General features: G+C 37.5%; 1 pseudogene and 3 gene segments (V, D, J or C); all 4 read right to left on the bottom strand.

The window, feature by feature from the left end:
• Window positions 1–1,795: 1,795 nt before the first annotated feature.
• LOC120574342 lies at window positions 1,796–2,690 on the bottom strand. The segment is given in 3 exon segments: window positions 1,796–2,138; window positions 2,226–2,252; window positions 2,687–2,690. Coding segments are annotated over 3 exon segments (336 nt in total).
• A 503-nt stretch (window positions 2,691–3,193) lies between these two features.
• LOC120574341 lies at window positions 3,194–3,775 on the bottom strand. The segment is given in 3 exon segments: window positions 3,194–3,208; window positions 3,341–3,636; window positions 3,722–3,775. Coding segments are annotated over 3 exon segments (360 nt in total).
• Window positions 3,776–15,471: 11,696 nt separating this feature from the next.
• On the bottom strand, window positions 15,472–15,901 carry LOC120574639 (annotated as a pseudogene).
• Window positions 15,902–18,286: 2,385 nt separating this feature from the next.
• Window positions 18,287–21,371, bottom strand: LOC120574340. The segment is given in 3 exon segments: window positions 18,287–18,307; window positions 19,121–19,491; window positions 21,332–21,371. Coding segments are annotated over 3 exon segments (432 nt in total).
• Between the last annotated feature and the right edge of the window lie 812 nt (window positions 21,372–22,183).

Raw genomic sequence — 22,183 nt, 5'->3', positions numbered from 1 at the left:
GTTATCAGATGTTACATGAAAACAGGAAGAAAAAAAATAATTCTCATCTTTTATAGGCTTTACAACTCAATTAATACCATTCATTGAATTCCATAAACATTAATTGTATTAAGTCATTAGAGAGTGCTGTGTTTATTAATGTTCACATTTAGAACATGTGTGTTTGGTTGAGTCTTGCTGGTTGCTGGGTATTTGTGTAGGTCTGTTGGTGGTTTGTATCACTGTGGGCTGACGTGCACGTAATACACAGCTGTGTCCTCAGGCTGCACATTCTGTCCTTTTAGAGTCACTGTTAGAGCAGGAGTGTCTCTGCTGTAGCTGAACTTGTTTTTCAGAGCATCATTTTTGGTAAAGGCCGCTTGTTCCCCACTGATGGGATATCCAGTCCATTTTGTTTTCCTTCACTCTCTCTGATCCAACCTGTTGCATAGCTGTCATCAGTCAAAGAATAACCAGAGACCTGACAGCTGATGGTCAGAGACTGTCCAGGCTGCACAACCATTGAGTCTGTCTGGATGAGATCAATACTATTCACACCTGTGGAAACACAAATCAACATTATCTCCATCATTCATCTGACTATTCAGGGTTTCTAATGTGTGTATTAGAGTGAATCCACTGAAAGCTCCTCACAGGATCCAGCAGCCAGCAGCAGTATCAGAGCTACAGAGAACATGTTGATGTTGAAGCTGAACTGATGTCAGCTCTTCTGTCTCTCACTGACACACACACCTCACTTCTTTATGAGGCCACACAAAGGAGGCTGATTTACATACTGATGATAGTAAATCAGCTGACTAAAGTATATTTGAATAAATCAAAATGAAGATGAAATGTTCAGGTGTTCTCACATAAAGAGAAGGTGAAACCTGAATATCTGACAAACATGTTAATGAAAAGTATATATTTATATGATAGAGGATAAACTATTCATTTATACTGTAGTTAAATCACTCAATTTATTCTATCACTTGAAGGGTTATATATTGTTGGAAAAGATTCAACCGATTGCTCTGGCTCAAAAGTCTTTTTGACTCCACCGGTCACTTCTCAAAGTTTCCCTTATAATTGTTGTGTTCGTTGAAAGACAGACCAGGAAATGAATACTCATGATTCGTTTAGTTAAACTATAACAGTCTTTAGTAAAATGATATTGCAAACAGATATTTCATATGCATATGGATCAGCCGCTCCTTCAAGACTTTCTCTCCCTAACCACCAACAAAGTCTTTCCGGGTCTGACACCGGACCTTCCTTTTCCCTATTCTTTTATTCATCTTCAGGTTCCTCCTCCCGCCATTGCGTCTGGGCCGCCAATTGGTTGGATATCACTCAGACTTTCTGTCTCCGAGAAGATAGAGAAGTTGCGCGCTAGCCTTGGGATCGCTCTCATTCTCTTCTTCTCTCACGGCCTAAAGATTGTCTGTTCCTTTAAGAGATTTCATTAGGTGCATTCTGTTCCAAATGTTTATTAAACAAATCAGGAGCACTTGTACTCCACTAAATTTATTTTTTCTTATCTTACACATGCCAGACAGGAGGAGACAGCGAGGCCATCCCTGGCTACAGGACATTCTTATTCTAAACCCAATATATTTCTACAATATATACATTCAATGATGTATCACTGATTATTATGTCAGAGTGTTTAAATTGATTGATTTTACTGTTAATGTTACATTTAATTAAGAACCTAAGACTGTTTCTCTCCTTGCTGTAACAGTGAGCTGGTGTTGAAACCATTAGTGGTCTGAGGGCTCCTCCTCTGGTGGCTTCATGTTACAAGTGTTCAGGCTCTGAGGGGTTTTTGTTCAGGTCTACTGATGGTTTGTGTTACTGTGGCTCTCTGGCACAGTAATACACAGCAGTGTCTTCAGGCTGCACATTCTGTCCATTTAGAGTCACTGTCTTGCTGGAAGTCTCTAAGTCAATACTGAACTTGTTCTTCAGTGAATCTTTGTAGTGTGAACCTCCAGTATATTTCCATCCAATCCACTCCAGTCCTTTCCCTGCAGGCTGTCTGATCCAAGCTGTGTAGTAGCTGCTGAGAGAATAAGAGACCTGACAGGTGATGGTCAGACGTTGACCTGGCTGCACAGTCACAGAGGCTGGCTGGGTCAACTGTTCACACTTCACACCTGTTAAAAAGAAAAGGTTTTGTAACAAATGATCAAGTTATAATGCAAAGAAGAACTGTTGACTTTAACAAATCCAGAGAGACTCACATCCAGCTGCCAACAGCAGCAGCAGAGCTCAGAGAAGATGGTTTATGTTGAAACTGACGTGCTGTGAACTCCACTGACAGCCTGATGTGATGTTTTTATAGCTGAGAAACAAGGAAGGTCACTGAGTTTGCATAAAATCAAACATATGAAGCATCAATGTTGGTCTAACTGGAGTCAATAGAAGAGTTTGTTCAGTGTTATTATATCTGCAGAGTGAAAATATGCGTTTCATTTTTGATTTCTTCATATCTAGGTACAGATAACTTTATGGAATTAAACTGACAATATTGTCTCCACTTATTTTCTAGACTTTAATTTGCATTAATACACAACAATAATTCCTTAATGACTGTATTATTATTCTATCTTTAAAATTATTAATGTTTTGTATATAAAATAGTTATCTCCATACTACGATACAAGTAAATTCACTCTAAATAAACATTAAATGCTGTCATCACTCATCTCCACTTTCAGCTGTTTTCTCTTAGAAATGATTTTAATGAAATTACAGTATGTGATGGAAAGAGTGACATATTCTTATTTACCTATTAATTTTATTACAGAGCAATATTAATCATTTTAGAGTTTGAGTATCAGTCAGTTAAGATCAATGAGAACAGCAGATCTGAGTTTCTCCTTTTAGTAACAGAAGAGAGAGAAACTAGACACTGACTGTCCTCTAGTGATTTTATAAAAGAAACAGTAACATTATTTTTCATTCTCATAGATTCCACATCGTATCATTTACAGAGAGAATTGTGTCTTACTTTGTAGAAATGTAAAGAATTTGTAGTAGTTTAATTTCAGCAACCAGATTATTGGGCTGTCTTTGGACGTTTTATTAATGAGTTATCTTTTTTCTGTTTTTATAGTTTTTCAGGAATGTGTATAATGTAAGGAGGATTATTACTTTATTTTTAAAAACATTTCAAGTAAATCACAGCATATGAAAGAAATTAACAACCTCAAAACAACAAAAGCTAATATAAAAATAAACAAATACATAAATGTTATGAAACATTCTTCATGCTTGGGTTCTACCAGCCTGAAAGAATGAGTACTAGGATTTTGTACAGCTGCTCAACCAACTCCAGTCACTGTGGCTCGACGGCACAATAATAAACAGCAGAATCTTCAGTCTTCAGACTGTTCATCTGCAGATACAGCTGCTCTCTGCTGTTGTCTCTGGAGAGCGTAAACCGGCCCTGAACTGACTGAGAGTAGTAGATGCTGTCACTATCATATTCAATAGTTGCTACCCATTCCAGTCCTTTTCCAGGAGCCTGTCTGACCCAGGCCATCCAAGATCTACCAAAGTTAAACCCAGAGGCTGAACAGGTCAATCTGTGGGATTCTCCAGGTCTTTTAACCACTGGTTCAGATTCTGTCAGAGTCTGACCATCAACACCTGTCAAGGTACAAAAAACATCACATGAATTTAGTTGTTACACAATTCAAAACTATGTTTAATCTAGATCAGTGAAAATCTTCACCTGCCCAGCAGAGAGTTAAAAGCAGCAGTCCTGTCCTATAGTCCATCATGTTAAACTGTGTGTCCACTGTTCTCTGTCCTCCTCTCTGCACTCAGATAAGTAGAGGTGAAGATATCTGAGTTTTGCATTGACTCCTCCTTTTTTGGCTTTCTCTTAACTGTATTTTGTGTTTTCACAAATCATCTCATCGTATCTCTTACCATTTTGACTTTGTTTCACATTTTTAACCTGATGTTACCTAATCCTTTATTTTTATTTATTTTTACTTTAAGTCACTTTGTAACATTTGAATGTATGTATTTACTCTCAATTTTTGATCAATGCAAAGTACAAATAATGGAATAATGTTACTGTCCATAAATAAAAGTTTTTGACAATATTTTCAGTCAAAAAATTGCTTTCAGTTCATGTAGTAGGTAAAAGGTTGGCTTGAGATAGGTAAACAACATCTCATGTCTCCTAAAGTTATTTTTGATCAAATTGCCGTCCTACATGTGAATAACACTCATGTACAATATTATTAGACCAAACATCAATTCTTTCACAAAATTCAACCTTTGAAGAAAATTCAGTTGCATTCATACATATTAACTTCATTAAGGTAAATTAATGTTAACCGATTTCTAAAAGTCTAATTCAGTCTGTCTTGTGGGAGTACAGACAATGATGTATCAGTGATTGAAACCTCCAAGTATTTAAACTAGGGCTGTCAAAATTAACACCATGATAAAGAGTTAAGCATAAGCACGCTTTTAACACCACTATTTTTTTTTGATGTAGGATTAATGCACGCACGTTTTGTGAATTGGGTCTCGGGGACGCTCTTTAGTTTTGGGAAACCAGGAAGCGATGCACAGTAATGTTGTGGGTGGCTAGCAGAAACAAGCCTTGAGCAGAAATGGATAAAGGAAAGAGTTTTTGAATGGCAAGTTCAGTTTCAAAGCCCTTCCAGATGGTTCTCTTGACAAGACTAGGGGTAGTGGTGGAATTGTGGGAATTGGTTCTCTGACAAACACATTTTTAGATAGTTACTGTAACAGTGAGCTGGTGTTGAAACCATTAGTGGTCTGAGGGCTCCTCCTCTGGTGGCTTCATGTTACAAGTGTTCAGGCTCTGAGGGGTTTTGTTCAGGTCTACTGATGAGTCACTGGGAGAGTCTTAAGTCGATACTGAACTTGTTCTTCAGTGAATCTTTGTAGTTTGGTGGATGTAACACCCACCATGTACAATCACTCCAGTCCTTTCCCTGCATGCTGTCTGAGTCAAGCTGTGTAGTAGCTGCTACCTGCATTTATTTTTTCATATATTTGCTTACTGACTGTATTTAGTGCAAACATAAATACATTGACAGGACCAGAATCATGTGAATAGTAATATATTTTGCAGCTTTTAATAAAAGACTTTTAATGGTTTCAGTGCTTGCAGATGTTTAAAGAAACAGACATACAGAGAAACTTGGAGCCTTTTAGAGGGAAAACAGCTGCTCAGGAACTGAAATGTGACAAAATGCAAAAAACTAAATCCTTTAATAAAGATGAAAACTATTGTAGTTCATCCATTTACAAGTTAATCTTCTGTAATAAACAACATAGTTTACCTTCATATGTGTGTGGTTATGTCATAAATAAAATCATATATCAAATATCATGCAGCATGATGTTTACTTGTTTTATTCAGAATTCCTAAAAGCCAGTCATACAACAATCATACTCAAATGTCTGTGTTGTCTCATTTTGAATGACTTGACCTGAGGACATTAGTCATGTGAGACAGTGCAGAGTTTATCAGCCCAGGGAGGGATGAGGAAAGACACAAAATGTTTCTTACTGCAGGAGTTGAAGTAGTTTCATTTAAGCAACCAGATCGTTGTGATGTTTTTGGCACTTTTACCAACAAGTCATCTTTATTGTGTTTTTGTGTGTTTAATGTTGAGTAATAATATTTCTCAGGAAAGCATGATAATTTAGTATCTAAAAATGATATCTAATGTAAAATTTAGGGAAAAAACGTAGAAAAAAGTAGTAATATTAAAAATATAATGTATAAAATATATGATATAAATTACATTAATATATTATCTTCATTATTTGGCTTCATCAGCCCGGTAAGAATACTGTAGGATTTTTGTACAGCTGCTCAACCAACTCCAGTCACTGTGGCTCTCGAGCACAATAATAAACAGCAGAATCTTCAGTTTTCAGTCTGTTCATCTGCAGATACAGCTGCTCTCTGCTGTCGTCTCTGGAGATGGTAAACCGGCCTTGGACTGACTGAGAGTAGTAGATGTCAGTAGTGTAGACACTTGCAATCCACTCCAGTCCTTTTCCATGAGCCTGTCTGATCCAGGCCATCCTGTAGCTACTAAATGTTAATCCAGAGGCTGTACAGGTCAATCTGTGGGATTCTCCAGGTCTTTTAACCACTGGTTCAGATTCCGTCAGAGTCTGACCATCCACACCTGTCAAGATCACATGAATTTAGTTGTTACACAATTCAGAACTATGTTTAGTCAAGATCAATGAAAATCTTCAAGCCTCCAAGTGAGCTGTTTTGACCTTCGTCTGACATTAATTTGTCTAAAATATTTCAGTATTAACACCACAACCAAATTAATTCTAATAATACACAAATGACATTTGACACATTAAGATTCAAGGGTTTTTCAAATGTGTTAATTCATTATCAATCTTGTTATCAAAGCTCTGTTTCTCATTAGTCAGTTTGAGAATAATAGACTGCAAATGAGAGCATTTATAATCATAACATTTCATTCTGATCAACAGCTACTAGTATTTATGACAATTACGTTATTGTCATTTCACCATTTTATACCATTAACACATTTTCATGACTAATTATATATAACTTATTTTCATCACTTTGGCAATTTACTTTTACAGTAGATAATGCTTTGACAATTGTAGAAACTCTGTCTAATAATTTAAGTGATTTAACATTATAAAGTAAATAAATATTTACTTATAAGTATAAAGTAAAATATATAGAAATGTAAGTGGCCGAGTTGGCTCAGTTGGTAGAGCGGGTGCACGTAGATAGGAGTTTGCTTGTCGACGCAGCTGCCGAGGGTTTGACTCAGGCCTGCGGCCCTTTGCTGCATTTCATTCCCCTTTTCTCTCCCCTTTCATGTCTTTATCTGTCCTGTGGAATTAAAGGCCAAAAATGCCCCAAAAAATAATCTTTAAATATATAGAAATGTAATGTAGATATATCAAAGTCCTTTGTAAGGGGTTGGGGCTCAGATGTCATTAAGATCACATTGCTGTTTGTTGTCTGTGGAGGTTTTTGTGCAGCTGCTCCACTGTCTTCAGTCACTGTGTCTCTGCGAGCACAGAAGTAAACAGCAGAATCTGCTGCTGTCAGGCTCTGGACCTCGAGGTACTGAGAGCTGCTGGGAACATCTTCAGTCATGATGAAACGGCTTTGAAAGGAGCTGCCATAGCTAGCAGAGTTTGAACCTGCATCCATCCTCCCAATCCACTCCAGAGCTTCTCCTGGTCTCTGTTGTATCCAGTGAATATAGTGCCTTGTCATGTCAAAGTCAGATATGATACATGACATCTTCACTGTCTCTCCAGGTCTTTTCACCTCAGAGGGAGACTGGTCCAGTTTGATCTCACTCCAAACTCCTGTAAGGAAAGAAATGATCATCATCCATCACACTTGAAAATATTAAGCATTTAAAAAACAAATTGCTTTACTTTGTAATTACAAAAATGATTTCCTCACCACTAATAGCAACTACAAAAATAAACCCCAGACAATCATATTTCCCATCAAACTCTGCAATGAACTGACGTCTGATCAAAGTCTTTCTGATATGTATGAAACTGTCAGCTGTTCTGCCTCTAATGATTCTACAGTTGCTGTTGGTGTGTTTATAAAGAAGGAAGAGTTTGCATAGACCTCCCTCTAAAAGGGGAACATCATAGATGGACTTTACCTGCTGCTGGTGATGTGTGATTATTTTAAGAACAGAACAATTAAGACAAAATCACGAAAAGAAACGTTGAAGGCCTGGAAACAAGGTATTTTACTGTAAAAATCCTGCATACAATACATAAAAATATATAAAATTACACATACAGGCAGAGCTTTACATTGCGAGTATTTCACTCACATTTGCCCCTAAAATAAATGTGCGATCCAGAGATATCATTTAGTGTGTGAATAACTATTATGACCTACTGTGATCTTTTTAGTCTAACTGCTCATTGTTCAAAAAAGTCCCACAATTCCACAAGCCGCAATGTCCAATCACAGAAGAGATTTTTCTGATGGTGCTTTTGGTGCGAGTGAATAACAATGACGGTATTTGGTAGGCTGGTGAGTGTTTTCAAAAGTGGGTTCTGGGGACGCACAGTGGTCCTTGAGGGTGTTTAAGGGGGTCCTCAGCAAAAGGGGATTCATTTATTTATACTACTAGTGCAGTGCCAGTTGTGCCTGTTTGGAACGAGCCGGTTGCTTGGCCTTTGGTATTGCTGCTTGTAGAATTCTTCAAAACCAAATTGTACCCCAAAATTACTTACAGAAGGATCCCAAACCAATTGATATACAACTCCACTGTATAGTCTAGACTACTGACTTACTGATTTAGCTGACAGAACGTTGCAGATTCAGAATGTAATCACAGTAATCAGACGTTAGCATCATGGACTCATGGCAGTGCTCTACCCACCTGGCCCGTTAAGAAGAGCTAATCAGCACATATCTGATAATAATAATAAGAGAGAGAGAGACATACGGTGTGGTCTCGTGTCGTATGATTAACGAATTTAACACATCAGTAGAAGTTTCAATTTCCATACAGGTTTAGTGGCTTGACGGTTAACGCTGAAGTAGGGGATTTGATTCGCGGGGGTTCCGACCCAGGATGAGTCTGATGAAAAGTGATGTTATCTGCCCGCATTGCACAGCGCTGTGAAGGAATAATCTCAGAGATTACGTGATGTTCTGCCTATATTTATTGAATGTAGGCTACATTTCAAAGCAATTTAATACTATATAGTGTCTGGCTTTTGTTTGATATTTAGTGCTGGCAAACCACACAACAGTCGTGATGTTCCTTTCAGCTATCCGCTCGTGCTCCAGGAAAGTGAAAAAAAGTTAGTTTGGTATATACAGCAATCATGTAGCTAAGGTTGTAGGCAGGTAAAGAGTCAAAGGTGGTAACAAATTGTCTTTTTGCAGTGTACATCTTTTCAAAGCATTAGTCCCCAGAAAACGAGGAATATATCTTTAAAAGGATGTATTTATTTATCATGACATCCTCCTCTCCTCAGATTCTGGACATCTCAGCATTCTCATCCTTCTTGACCTCAATGCTGCTTTTGACACCATCAACCAAACCATTGGAGTAATCTTTGACACTTACTTCTATAATTCCAATTCACATCTCCAACTGTTTAACATAGCATTTATTCTGCTCATCTCTCTCCTTCTCTGCTGCTGAAACTCTCTAAACCATACCTTCATCACATCCAGACTTGACAGCTGTAATCAAAGTCATTATAGTACACTGTAAACCCAGATTGGTTGGATTGCTCTGCAATGAAGTGTTGCAAACCTCATGGGAAGAAGAAAAAACGGTGAACGGTTTCTGTCCTAGTTAAAGTGTGTTTTAATAATGTTCTGTTAATGTTTTGGGTGTTCATTTATTTTATCTGGGTTTTAGTTATGTATGGTTGATTTAGTGTTCATGTTTAATCTACATTTATTGTTGCACCATGACCGGAGACCGGTTGGAAACTGATGGGGTCTGAGCAGTGATAAAGCAAGCAAATTTATGTATAGTAATTTAGATACTCTGTTGCTTTAATTAATCCTTCTACGTAGTACCATGTATTTTTAGTTATCAATGCTTGGTGTGTGTTGTAATTTTTTCTGTTTCATTTTAACACGTGTTGAATACATTTTTCTTAAAGGCATACTATGTAACTTTTCCCTCTTTGGTCCCCCTACAGGTTGTCTCATTGGAAATACAGCTGCGCGAGCTATACACTTGCAAGTAGCCAAGGAGGACACGGAGGACACAGAGGATTAAAAAAACATGATGGACTCTTCAGAAGAGGTAATTATCTTCACTCGGTTTTCTGCAAGCAAAAGTCTCTGGACGACACCAATTTCTGAACATAGCCATACTGAGAAATACGGAGAGAGTTGTGTGACTCCAACATGACTCCAGAAAAAAATTATTTATGTTTACCAATGATTTTTAGTAATGACTATTTAGTCTACTGTATATCCTCGACTTTCCACTTCCGGGATTGCTCCTTTGCAAACGGAAATTCTGCCGGATTTCACTCATTTAGGCCGGATATCCGTTTTATGAGCACTATGGTTAACCTTTTCTCAGATCTCTGCAAGGAAAATCCAAACAGCTAGCTTTACTATCTGTCCAATCTTGTCTTCTGTTGTACGACTAAAACAACTTTAGAACGTACAAGTTCCACCAAAACAAGTTCCAGGCCGTGGCTATTTTGCAGAGGTGCCGTTGCTCCATATGGCGCTTAGCCAAAAATAAAAAAATAAAACAGAGCATGTTTTTCTCCCATCCTGGAATGCTGTGTGGACTAGCCACCCAGCGCTGCGGTGGAGGATAGGTCTAGCAAAGAAACTACTGACTACTACAGTAATAAAGTAAATTTGATTTGTCTACTGCATCAACTTACCGCTCTGTGTTAATACAACTTGACCTGTTAAGTTTCATCTTGTGTAAAAACTTAGACAGTTTAATGCAACAGGTTTCAATGCAAATTTCTAGTAAAGTCAACTAATTCGGGATAGCAGTGTACACCCCTCTGAAGTCTGTAACAGACTTTGAGAACTCAGCTGATCATTGATTTTCTCTTTACTCACAAATCCTCTATATGACCAGGCCCCCTCTTATGCTCAATTCCATTCCATTCAATTCAATTCAATTTTATTTATAGTATCAAATCACAACAAGAGTTATCTCAAGGCACTTTACAGATAGAGTAGGTCTAGACCACACTCTATAATATTCAAAGACCCAACAATTCTAGTAATTCCTCCAAGAGCAAGCATTTTAGTGCGACAGTGGCGAGGAAAAACTCCCTTTTAGGAAGAAACCTCAGACAGACCCAGGCTCTTGGTAGGCGGTGTCTGAAGGTGCCAGTTGGGGGTGTGATAAATAGTGGCAATAACAGTCACAATAAAAGATAATGGAACAGTGACTAGAAATAGTAGCTTCATCTCCACACTCATTCCCACAGTTGACTGATTCTGAAAATAAGTGTGTTGTTGTTTTTCCAGTAATGATGAAACTGACTTAATAAAATGCATGTATTATTAGATGATCCTCCAAGTATTTAACTATAACATAATAATAAATATAATATTTCTTAGGATATAGCCATAAAAATTAGTACTGTAGGATTTTGTACAGCTGATCAACCAACTCCAGTCACTGTGGGTGTCGAGCACAATAATAAACAGCAGAATCTTCAGTCTTCAGACTGTTCATCTGCAGATACAGCTGCTCTCTGCTGTTGTCTCTGGAGATGGTAAACCGGCCTTGGACTGACTGAGAGTAGCGGATGTTATTACTGTCATAGCTACTCGCAACCCACTCCAGTCCTTTTCCAGGAGCCTGTCTGATCCAGGCCATCCAGTAGCTACTGAATGACAATCCAGATGTTGTACAGGTCAATCTGTGGGATTCTCCAGGTCTTTTAACCGCTGGTTCAGATTCTGTCAGAGTCTGACCATCAACACCTGTCAAAGAAAGAATATAATCATTAGCTGCTTTTAATTTTGGTAATGTTTTAAAGACAACTTCAAATCAAGATCAGTGAAAATCTTCACCTGCCCAGCAGAGAGTTAAAAGCAGCAGTCCTGTCCTATAGTCCATCATGTTAAACTGTGTGTCCACTGTTCTCTGTCCTCCTCTCTGCACTCAGATAAGTAGAGGTGAAGATATCTGAGTTTTGCATTGACTCCTCCTTTTTTGGCTTTCTCCTAACTGTATTTTGTGTTTTCACAAATCATCTCACTGTATCTCTTACTATTTTGACTTTGTTTCACATTTTTAACCTGATGTTACTAATCCCTTTTTTTTATTACAGTAGTCGTTTTGTAACATTTGAATATGTTTATTTACTTTCTCTGCTTTGCCCGCCCTGAGAATTTGGCCCACCCATGAGAGAGAGACATCATGGCTTTCAAACGAGCAAAGTGGCAGTTGGTCAAGGCCACACCCCCACCCTCCACCTTGCACCCCCCTCTCTCCTCCTCAGTAGCTACAGACACAGAAATGGCACGTACTAACGAAAGCTCATTGAAAGCTCTAGTGGCTTTAATACTGCACCAAGGCTGAATTTCGGGAAAGAGACTTCAGATACAGTATTAGGGGACCACTAAGGTCTATATAAAAGCATCCAAAGAGCACCATGTCATTGGACCTTCAAACAGTTTCTAAAAGTGTAATTCAGTCTGTCTTGTGGGAGTACAGACAATGATGTATCAGTGATCGAAACTTCCAAGTATTTAAACTAGGGCTGTCAAAATTAACACCATAATAAAGAGTTAACGCAAACACTTTTAACACCACTAGTTGTTTTTGATGTAGGATTAATGCACGCGCGTTTTGTGATTTGGGCCTCGGGACGCTCTTTAGTTTTTTGGGAAACCAGGAAGCGATGCACAGCAATGTTGTGGGTGGCTAGCAGAAACAAGCCTTGATCAGAAATGGATAAAGAAAAGAGTTTTGAATGGCAAGTTTAGTTTCAAAGCCCTTCCAGATGGTTCTCTTGACAAGACTAGGGGTAGTGGTGGAATTGTGGGAATTGGTTTTCTGACAAACACCTTTTTAGATAGTTACTGTAACAGTGAGCTGGTGTTGAAACCATTAGTGGTCTGAGGGCTCCTCCTCTGGTGGCTTCATGTTACAAGTGTTCAGGCTCTGAGGGGTTTTTGTTCAGGTCTACTGATGAGTCACTGGGAGAGTCTTAAGTCGATACTGAACTTGTTCTTCAGTGAATCTTTGTAGTTTGGTGGATGTAACACCACCATGTACAATCACTCCAGTCCTTTCCCTGCATGCTGTCTGATCCAAGCTGTGTAGTAGCTGCTACCTGCATTTATTTTTTCATATATTTGCTTACTGACTGTATTTAGTGCAAACATAAATACATTGACAGGAGCCAGAATCATGTGAATAGTAATATATTTTGCAGCTTTTAATAAAAGACTTTTAATGGTTTCAGTGCTTGCAGATGTTTAAAGAAACAGACATACAGAGAAACTTGGAGCCTTTTAGGAGGAAAACAGCTGCTCAGGAACTGAAATGTGACAAAATGCAAAAAACTAAATCCTTTAATAAAGATGAAAACTATTGTAGTTCATCCATTTACAAGTTAATCTTCTGTAATAAACAACATAGTTTACCTTCATATGTGTGTGTGTTATGTCATAAATAAAATCATATATCAAATATCATGCAGCATGATGTTTACTTGTTTTTATTCAGAATTCTTAAAAAGCCAGTCATACAACAATCATACTCAAATGTCTGTGTTGTCTCATTTTGAATGACTTGACCTGAGGACATTAGTCATGTGAGACAGTGCAGAGTTTATCAGCCCGGAGGGAGGATGAGGGAAAGACAAGAAATGTTTCTTACTGCAGGAGTTGAAGTAGTTTCATTTAAGCAACCAGATCGTTGTGATGTTTTTGGAACTTTTACCCTCAAGTGATCTTCATTGTGTTTTTGTGAGTTTAATGTTGAGTAATAATATTTCCTAGAAAGCAGTACGTTATATAATGAAGAGACAAAGGGTAATTTATTATCTAAAAATATCTAATGTAAAATTTAGGGAAAAAACTTAATATTAACTTAATAATATTACTTAATATTGAAAATATAATGTGTAAAATATATGCTATAAATATTACATTCATATATCATCTTCATTATTTGGCTTCATCAGCCCAGTACTGTTACCGTTACTGATACAGTTATGATTTACATAATTATTAAATAATATTATGGAAAACATATAACATGATAAATATGAAAAATTGTAGCTGTTAAATTGAATTAAAACACATTTGTGTTGTGTCTGTTTCTCTCTTTACTGTAACAGTGAGCTGGTGTTGAAACCATTAGTGGTCTGAGGGCTCCTCCTCTGGTGGCTTCATGTTACAAGTGTTCAGGCTCTGAGGGTTTTTTGTTCAGGTCTACTGATGGTTTGTGTTACTGTGGCTCTCTGACACAGTAATACACAGCAGTGTCTTCAGGCTGCACATTCTGTCCATTTAGAGTCACTGTCTTGCTGGAAGTCTCTAAGTCAATACTGAACTTGTTCTTCAGTGAATCTTTGTAGTGTGAACCTCCAGTATATTTCCATCCAATCCACTCCAGTCCTTTCCCTGCAGGCTGTCTGATCCAAGCTGTGTAGTAGCTGCTGAGAGAATAATAGACCTGACAGGTGATGGTCAGATGTTGACCTGGCTGCACAGTCACAGAGGCTGGCTGGGTCAACTGTTCACACTTCACACCTGTTAAAAAAAAGAAAATGTTTTGTAACAAATGATCAAGTTATAATGCAAAAGAAAAACTGTTGACTTTGACAAATCCAGAGAGACTCACATCCAGCTGCCAACAGCAGCAGCAGAGCTCCAGAGAACATGGTTTATGGTGAAACTGACGTGCTGTGAACTGCACTGACAGCCTGATGTGATGTTTTTATAGCTGAGAAACAAGGAAGGTCACTGAGTTTGCATAAAATCAAACATATGAAGCATCAATGTTGGTCTAACTGGAGTCAATAGAAGAGTTTGTTCAGTGTTATTATATCTGCAGAGTGAAAATATGCGTTTCATTTTTGATTTCTTCATATCTAGGTACAGATAACTTTATGGAATTAAACTGACAATATTGTCTCCACATTTTTCTAGACTTTAATTTGCATTAATACACAACAATAATTCCTTAATGACTGTATTATTATTCTATCTTTAAAAATTATAATGTTTTGTATATAAAATAGTTATCTCCATACCGATACAAGTAAATTCACTCTAAATAACATTAAATGCTGTCATCACTCATCTCCACTTTCAGCTGTTTTCTCTTAGAAATGATTTTAATGAAATTACAGTATGTGATGGAAAGAGTGACATATTCTTATTTACCTATTAATTTTATTACAGAGCAATATTAATCATTTTAGAGTTTGAGTATCAGTCAGTTAAGATCAATGAGAACAGCAGATCTGAGTTTCTCCTTTTAGTAACAGAGGAGAGAGAAACTAGACACTGACTGTCCTCTAGTGATTTTATAAAAGAAACAGTAACATTATTTTTCATTCTCATAGATTCCACATCGTATCATTTACAGAGAGAATTGTGTCTTACTTTGTAGAAATGTAAAGAATTTGTAGTAGTTTAATTTCAGCAACCAGATTATTGGGCTGTCTTTGGACGTTTTATTAATGAGTTATCTTTTTTCTGTTTTTAATCCGTTTTCAGGAATGTGTATAATGTAAGGAGGATTATTACTTTATTTTAAAAACATTTCAAGTAAATCACAGCATATGAAAGAAATTAACAACCTCAAAACAACAAAAGCTAATATAAAAATAAACAAATACATAAATGTTATGAAACATTCTTCATGCTTGGGTTCTACCAGCCTGAAAGAATGAGTACTCTAGGATTTTGTACAGCTGCTCAACCAACTCCAGTCACTGTGGCTCTCGAGCACAATAATAAACAGCAGAATCTTCAGTCTTCAGACTGTTCATCTGCAGATACAGCTGCTCTCTGCTGTTGTCTCTGGAGACGTAAACCGGCCCTGAACTGACTGAGAGTAGTAGATGCTGTCACTATCATATTCAATAGTTGCTACCCATTCCAGTCCTTTTCCAGGAGCCTGTCTGACCCAGGCCATCCAAGATCTACCAAAGTTAAACCCAGAGGCTGAACAGGTCAATCTGTGGGATTCTCCAGGTCTTTTAACCACTGGTTCAGATTCTGTCAGAGTCTGACCATCAACACCTGTCAAGGTACAAAAAAACATCACATGAATTTACTTGTTACACAATTTCAAAACTATGTTTAATCTAGATCAGTGAAAATCTTCACCTGCCCAGCAGAGAGTTAAAAGCAGCAGTCCTGTCCTATAGTCCATCATGTTAAACTGTGTGTCCACTGTTCTCTGTCCTCCTCTCTGCACTCAGATAAGTAGAGGTGAAGATATCTGAGTTTTGCATTGACTCCTCCTTTTTTGGCTTTCTCTTAACTGTATTTTGTTTTGTTTTCACAAATCATCTCATCGTATCTCTTACCATTTTGACTTTGTTTCACATTTTTAACCTGATGTTACCTAATCCTTTATTTTTATTATTTTTACTTTAAGTCACTTTGTAACATTTGAATGTATGTATTTACTCTCACTTTTGATCAATGCAAAGTACAAATAATGGAATAATGTTACTGTCCATAAATAAAAGTTTTTGACAATATTTTCAGTCAAAAATTGCTTTCAGTTCATGTAGTAGGTAAAAGGTTGGCTTGAGATAGGTAAACAACATCTCATGTCTCCTAAAGTTATTTTTGATCAAATTGCCGTTCTACATGTGAATAACACTCATGTACAATATTATTAGACCAAACATCAATTCTTTCACAAAATTCAACCTTTGAAGAAAATTCAGTTGCATTCATACATATTAACTTCATTAAGGTAAATTAATGTTAACCGATTTCTAAAAGTCTAATTCAGTCTGTTTGGGGAGTACAGACAATGATGTATCAGTGATTGAAACCTCCAAGTATTTAAACTAGGGCTGTCAAAATTAACACCATGATAAAGAGTTATCACAAACGCTTTTAACACCACTAGTTGTTTTTGATGTAGGATTAATGCACGCACGTTTTGTGAATTGGGTCTCGGGACGCTCTTTAGTTTTGGGAAACCAGGAAGCGATGCACAGTAATGTTGTGGGTGGCTAGCAGAAACAAGCCTTGAGCAGAAATGGATAAAGAAAAGAGTTTTGAATGGCAAGTTCAGTTTCAAAGCCCTTCCAGATGGTTCTCTTGACAAGACTAGGGGTAGTGGTGGAATTGTGGGAATTGGTTCTCTGACAAACACATTTTAGATAGTTACTGTAACAGTGAGCTGGTGTTGAAACCATTAGTGGTCTGAGGGCTCCTCCTCTGGTGGCTTCATGTTACAAGTGTTCAGGCTCTGAGGGGTTTTTTGTTCAGGTCTACTGATGAGTCACTGGGAGAGTCTTAAGTCGATACTGAACTTGTTCTTCAGTGAATCTTTGTAGTTTGGTGGATGTAACACCACCATGTACAATCACTCCAGTCCTTTCCCTGCATGCTGTCTGATCCAAGCTGTGTAGTAGCTGCTACCTGCATTTATTTTTTCATATATTTGCTTACTGACTGTATTTAGTGCAAACATAAATACATTGACAGGAGCCAGAATCATGTGAATAGTAATATATTTTGCAGCTTTTAATAAAAGACTTTTAATGGTTTCAGTGCTTGCAGATGTTTAAAGAAACAGACATACAGAGAAACTTGGAGCCTTTTAGAGGAAAACAGCTGCTCAGGAACTGAAATGTGACAAAATGCAAAAAACTAAATCCTTTAATAAAGATGAAAACTATTGTAGTTCATCCATTTACAAGTTAATCTTCTGTAATAAACAACATAGTTTACCTTCATATGTGTGTGGTTATGTCATAAATAAAATCATATATCAAATATCATGCAGCATGATGTTTACTTGTTTTTATTCAGAATTCCTAAAAGCCAGTCATACAACAATCATACTCAAATGTCTGTGTTGTCTCATTTTGAATGACTTGACCTGAGGACATTAGTCATGTGAGACAGTGCAGAGTTTATCAGCCCAGGGAGGATGAGGAAAGACAAGAAATGTTTCTTACTGCAGGAGTTGAAGTAGTTTCATTTAAGCAACCAGATCGTTGTGATGTTTTTGGCACTTTTACCAACAAGTCATCTTTGTGTTTTTTTGTGTTTTTTTTGTTTTATGTGTTTGAGTAATAATATTTCTCAGGAAAGCATGATAATTTAGTATCTAAAAATGATATCTAATGTAAAATTTAGGGAAAAAACGTAGAAAAAAGTAGTAATATTAAAAATATAATGTATAAAATATATGATATAAATTACATTAATATATTATCTTCATTATTTGGCTTCATCAGCCCGGTAAGAATACTGTAGGATTTTTGTACAGCTGCTCAACCAACTCCAGTCACTGTGGCTCTCGAGCACAATAATAAACAGCAGAATCTTCAGTTTTCAGTCTGTTCATCTGCAGATACAGCTGCTCTCTGCTGTCGTCTCTGGAGATGGTAAACCGGCCTTGGACTGACTGAGAGTAGTAGATGTCAGTAGTGTAGACACTTGCAATCCACTCCAGTCCTTTTCCATGAGCCTGTCTGATCCAGGCCATCCTGTAGCTACTAAATGTTAATCCAGAGGCTGTACAGGTCAATCTGTGGGATTCTCCAGGTCTTTTAACCACTGGTTCAGATTCCGTCAGAGTCTGACCATCCACACCTGTCAAGATCACATGAATTTAGTTGTTACACAATTCAGAACTATGTTTAGTCAAGATCAATGAAAATCTTCAAGCCTCCAAGTGAGCTGTTTTGACCTTCGTCTGACATTAATTTGTCTAAAATATTTCAGTATTAACACCACAACCAAATTAATTCTAATAATACACAAATGACATTTGACACATTAAGATTCAAGGGTTTTTCAAATGTGTTAATTCATTATCAATCTTGTTATCAAAGCTCTGTTTCTCATTAGTCAGTTTGAGAATAATAGACTGCAAATGAGAGCATTTATAATCATAACATTTCATTCTGATCAACAGCTACTAGTATTTATGACAATACGTTATTGTCATTTCACCATTTTACCATACCATTAACACATTTTCATGACTAATTATATATAACTTATTTTCATCACTTTGGCAATTTACTTTTACAGTAGATAATGCTTTGACAATTGTAGAAACTCTGTCTAATAATTTAAGTGATTTAACATTATAAAGTAAATAAATATTTACTTATAAGTATAAAGTAAAATATATAGAAATGTAAGTGGCCGAGTTGGCTCAGTTGGTAGAGCGGTGCACTTCAGATAGGAGTTTGCTTGTCGACGAGCTGCCGAGGGTTTGACTCAGGCCTCCGCCCCTTGCTGCATTTCATTCCCCTTTCTCTCCCCTTTCATGTCTTTATCTGTCCTGTGGAATTAAAGGCCAAAAATGCCCCAAAAAATAATCTTTAAATATATAGAAATGTAATGTAGATATATCAAAGTCCTTTGTGGGTAGAGCTCAGATGTCATTAAGATCACATTGCTGTTTGTTGTCTGTGGAGGTTTTTGTGCAGCTGCTCCACTGTCTTCAGTCACTGTGTCTCTGCGAGCACAGAAGTAAACAGCAGAATCTGCTGCTGTCAGGCTCTGGACCTCGAGGTACTGAGAGCTGCTGGGAACATCTTCAGTCATGATGAAACGGCTTTGAAAGGAGCTGCCATAGCTAGCAGAGTTTGAACCTGCATCCATCCTCCCAATCCACTCCAGAGCTTCTCCTGGTCTCTGTTGTATCCAGTGAATATAGTGCCTTGTCATGTCAAAGTCAGATATGATACATGACATCTTCACTGTCTCTCCAGGTCTTTTCACCTCAGAGGGAGACTGGTCCAGTTTGATCTCACTCCAAACTCCTGTAAGGAAAGAAATGATCATCATCCATCACACTTGAAAATATTAAGCATTTAAAAAACAAATTGCTTTACTTTGTAATTACAAAAATGATTTCCTCACCACTAATAGCAACTACAAAAATAAACACCAGACAATCATATTTCCCATCAAACTCTGCAATGAACTGACGTCTGATCAAAGTCTTTCTGATATGTATGAAACTGTCAGCTGTTCTGCCTCTAATGATTCTACAGTTGCTGTTGGTGTGTTTATAAAGAAGGAAGAGTTTGCATAGACCTCCCTCTAAAAGGGAACATCATAGATGGACTTTACCTGCTGCTGGTGATGTGTGATTATTTTAAGAACAGAACAATTAAGACAAAATCACGAAAAGAAACGTTGAAGGCCTGGAAACAAGGTATTTTACTGTAAAAATCCTGCATACAATACATAAAAAATATATAAATTACACATACAGGCAGAGCTTTACATTGCGAGTATTTCACTCACATTTGCCCCTAAAAATAAATGTGTGATCCAGAGATATCATTTAGTGTGTGAATAACTATTATGACCTACTGTGATCTTTTTTCGTCTAACTGCTCATTGTTCAAAAAAAGTCCCACAATTCCACAAGCCGCAATGTCCAATCACAGAAGAGATTTTTCTGATGGTGCTTTTGGTGCGAGTGAATAACAATGACGTATTGGTAGGCTGGTGAGTGTTTTCAAAAGTGGGTTCTGGGGACGCACAGTGGTCCTTGAGGGTGTTTAAGGGGGTCCTCAGCAAAAAGGGGATTCATTTATTTATACTACTAGTGCAGTGCCAGTTGTGCCTGTTTGGAACGAGCCGGTTGCTTGGCCTTTGGTATTGCTGCTTGTAGAATTCTTCAAAACCAAATTGTACCCCAAAATTACTTACAGAAGGATCCCAAACCAATTGATATACAACTCCACTGTATAGTCTAGACTACTGACTTACTGATTTAGCTGACAGAACGTTGCAGATTCAGAATGTAATCACAGTAATCAGACGTTAGCATCATGGACTCATGGCAGTGCGCTACCCACCTGGCCCGTTAAGAGAGCTAATCAGCACATATCTGATAATAATAATAAGAGAGAGAGAGACATACGGTGTGGTCTCGTGTCGTATGATTAACGAATTTAACACATCAGTAGAAGTTTCAATTTCCATACAGGTTTAGTGGCTTGACGGTTAACGCTGAAGTAGGGGATTTGATTCGCGGGGGTTCCGACCCAGGATGAGTCTGATGAAAAGTGATGTTATCTGCCCGCATTGCACAGCGCTGTGAAGGAATAATCTCAGAGATTACGTGATGTTCTGCCTATATTTATTGAATGTAGGCTACATTTCAAAGCAATTTAATACTATATAGTGTCTGGCTTTTGTTTGATATTTAGTGCTGGCAAACCACACAACAGTCGTGATGTTCCTTTCAGCTATCCGCTCGTGCTCCAGGAAAGTGAAAAAAAGTTAGTTTGGTATATACAGCAATCATGTAGCTAAGGTTGTAGGCAGGTAAAGAGTCAAAGGTGGTAACAAATTGTCTTTTTGCAGTGTACATCTTTTCAAAGCATTAGTCCCCAGAAAACGAGGAATATATCTTTAAAAGGATGTATTTATTTATCATGACATCCTCCTCTCCTCAGATTCTGGACATCTCAGCATTCTCATCCTTCTTGACCTCAATGCTGCTTTTGACACCATCAACCAAACCATTGGAGTAATCTTTGACACTTACTTCTATAATTCCAATTCACATCTCCAACTGTTTAACATAGCATTTATTCTGCTCATCTCTCTCCTTCTCTGCTGCTGAAACTCTCTAAACCATACCTTCATCACATCCAGACTTGACAGCTGTAATCAAAGTCATTATAGTACACTGTAAACCCAGATTGGTTGGATTGCTCTGCAATGAAGTGTTGCAAACCTCATGGGAAGAAGAAAAAACGGTGAACGGTTTCTGTCCTAGTTAAAGTGTGTTTTAATAATGTTCTGTTAATGTTTTGGGTGTTCATTTATTTTATCTGGGTTTTAGTTATGTATGGTTGATTTAGTGTTCATGTTTAATCTACATTTATTGTTGCACCATGACCGAGACCCGGGTGGAAACTGATGGGGTCTGAGCAGTGATAAAGCAAGCAAATTTATGTATAGTAATTTAGATACTCTGTTGCTTTAATTAATCCTTCTACGTAGTACCATGTATTTTTAGTTATCAATGCTTGGTGTGTGTTGTAATTTTTTCTGTTTCATTTTAACACGTGTTGAATACATTTTTCTTAAAGGCATACTATGTAACTTTTCCCTCTTTGGTCCCCCCGCAGGTTGTCTCATTGGAGTACAGCGCGCGAAAGCTATACACTTGCAAGTAGCCAAGGAGGACACGGAGGACACAGAGGATTAAAAACATGATGGACTCTTCAGAAGAGGTAATTATCTTCACTCGGTTTTCTGCAAGCAAAAGTCTCTGGACGACACCAATTTCTGAACATAGCCATACTGAGAAATACGGAGAGAGTTGTGTGACTCCAACATGACTCCAGAAAAAAATTATTTATGTTTACCAATGATTTTTAGTAATGACTATTTAGTCTACTGTATATCCTCGACTTTCCACTTCCGGGATTGCTCCTTTGCAAACGGAAATTCTGCCGGATTTCACTCATTTAGGCCGGATATCCG

This window comes from Perca fluviatilis, chromosome 15 (assembly GCF_010015445.1).
Source record: "Perca fluviatilis chromosome 15, GENO_Pfluv_1.0, whole genome shotgun sequence".
In the NCBI taxonomy this organism is placed as follows: domain Eukaryota; kingdom Metazoa; phylum Chordata; class Actinopteri; order Perciformes; family Percidae; genus Perca; species Perca fluviatilis.
The sequence above is the reverse complement of the archived record's forward strand: the minus strand, read 5'-3'. Positions and strand labels throughout refer to the sequence as shown.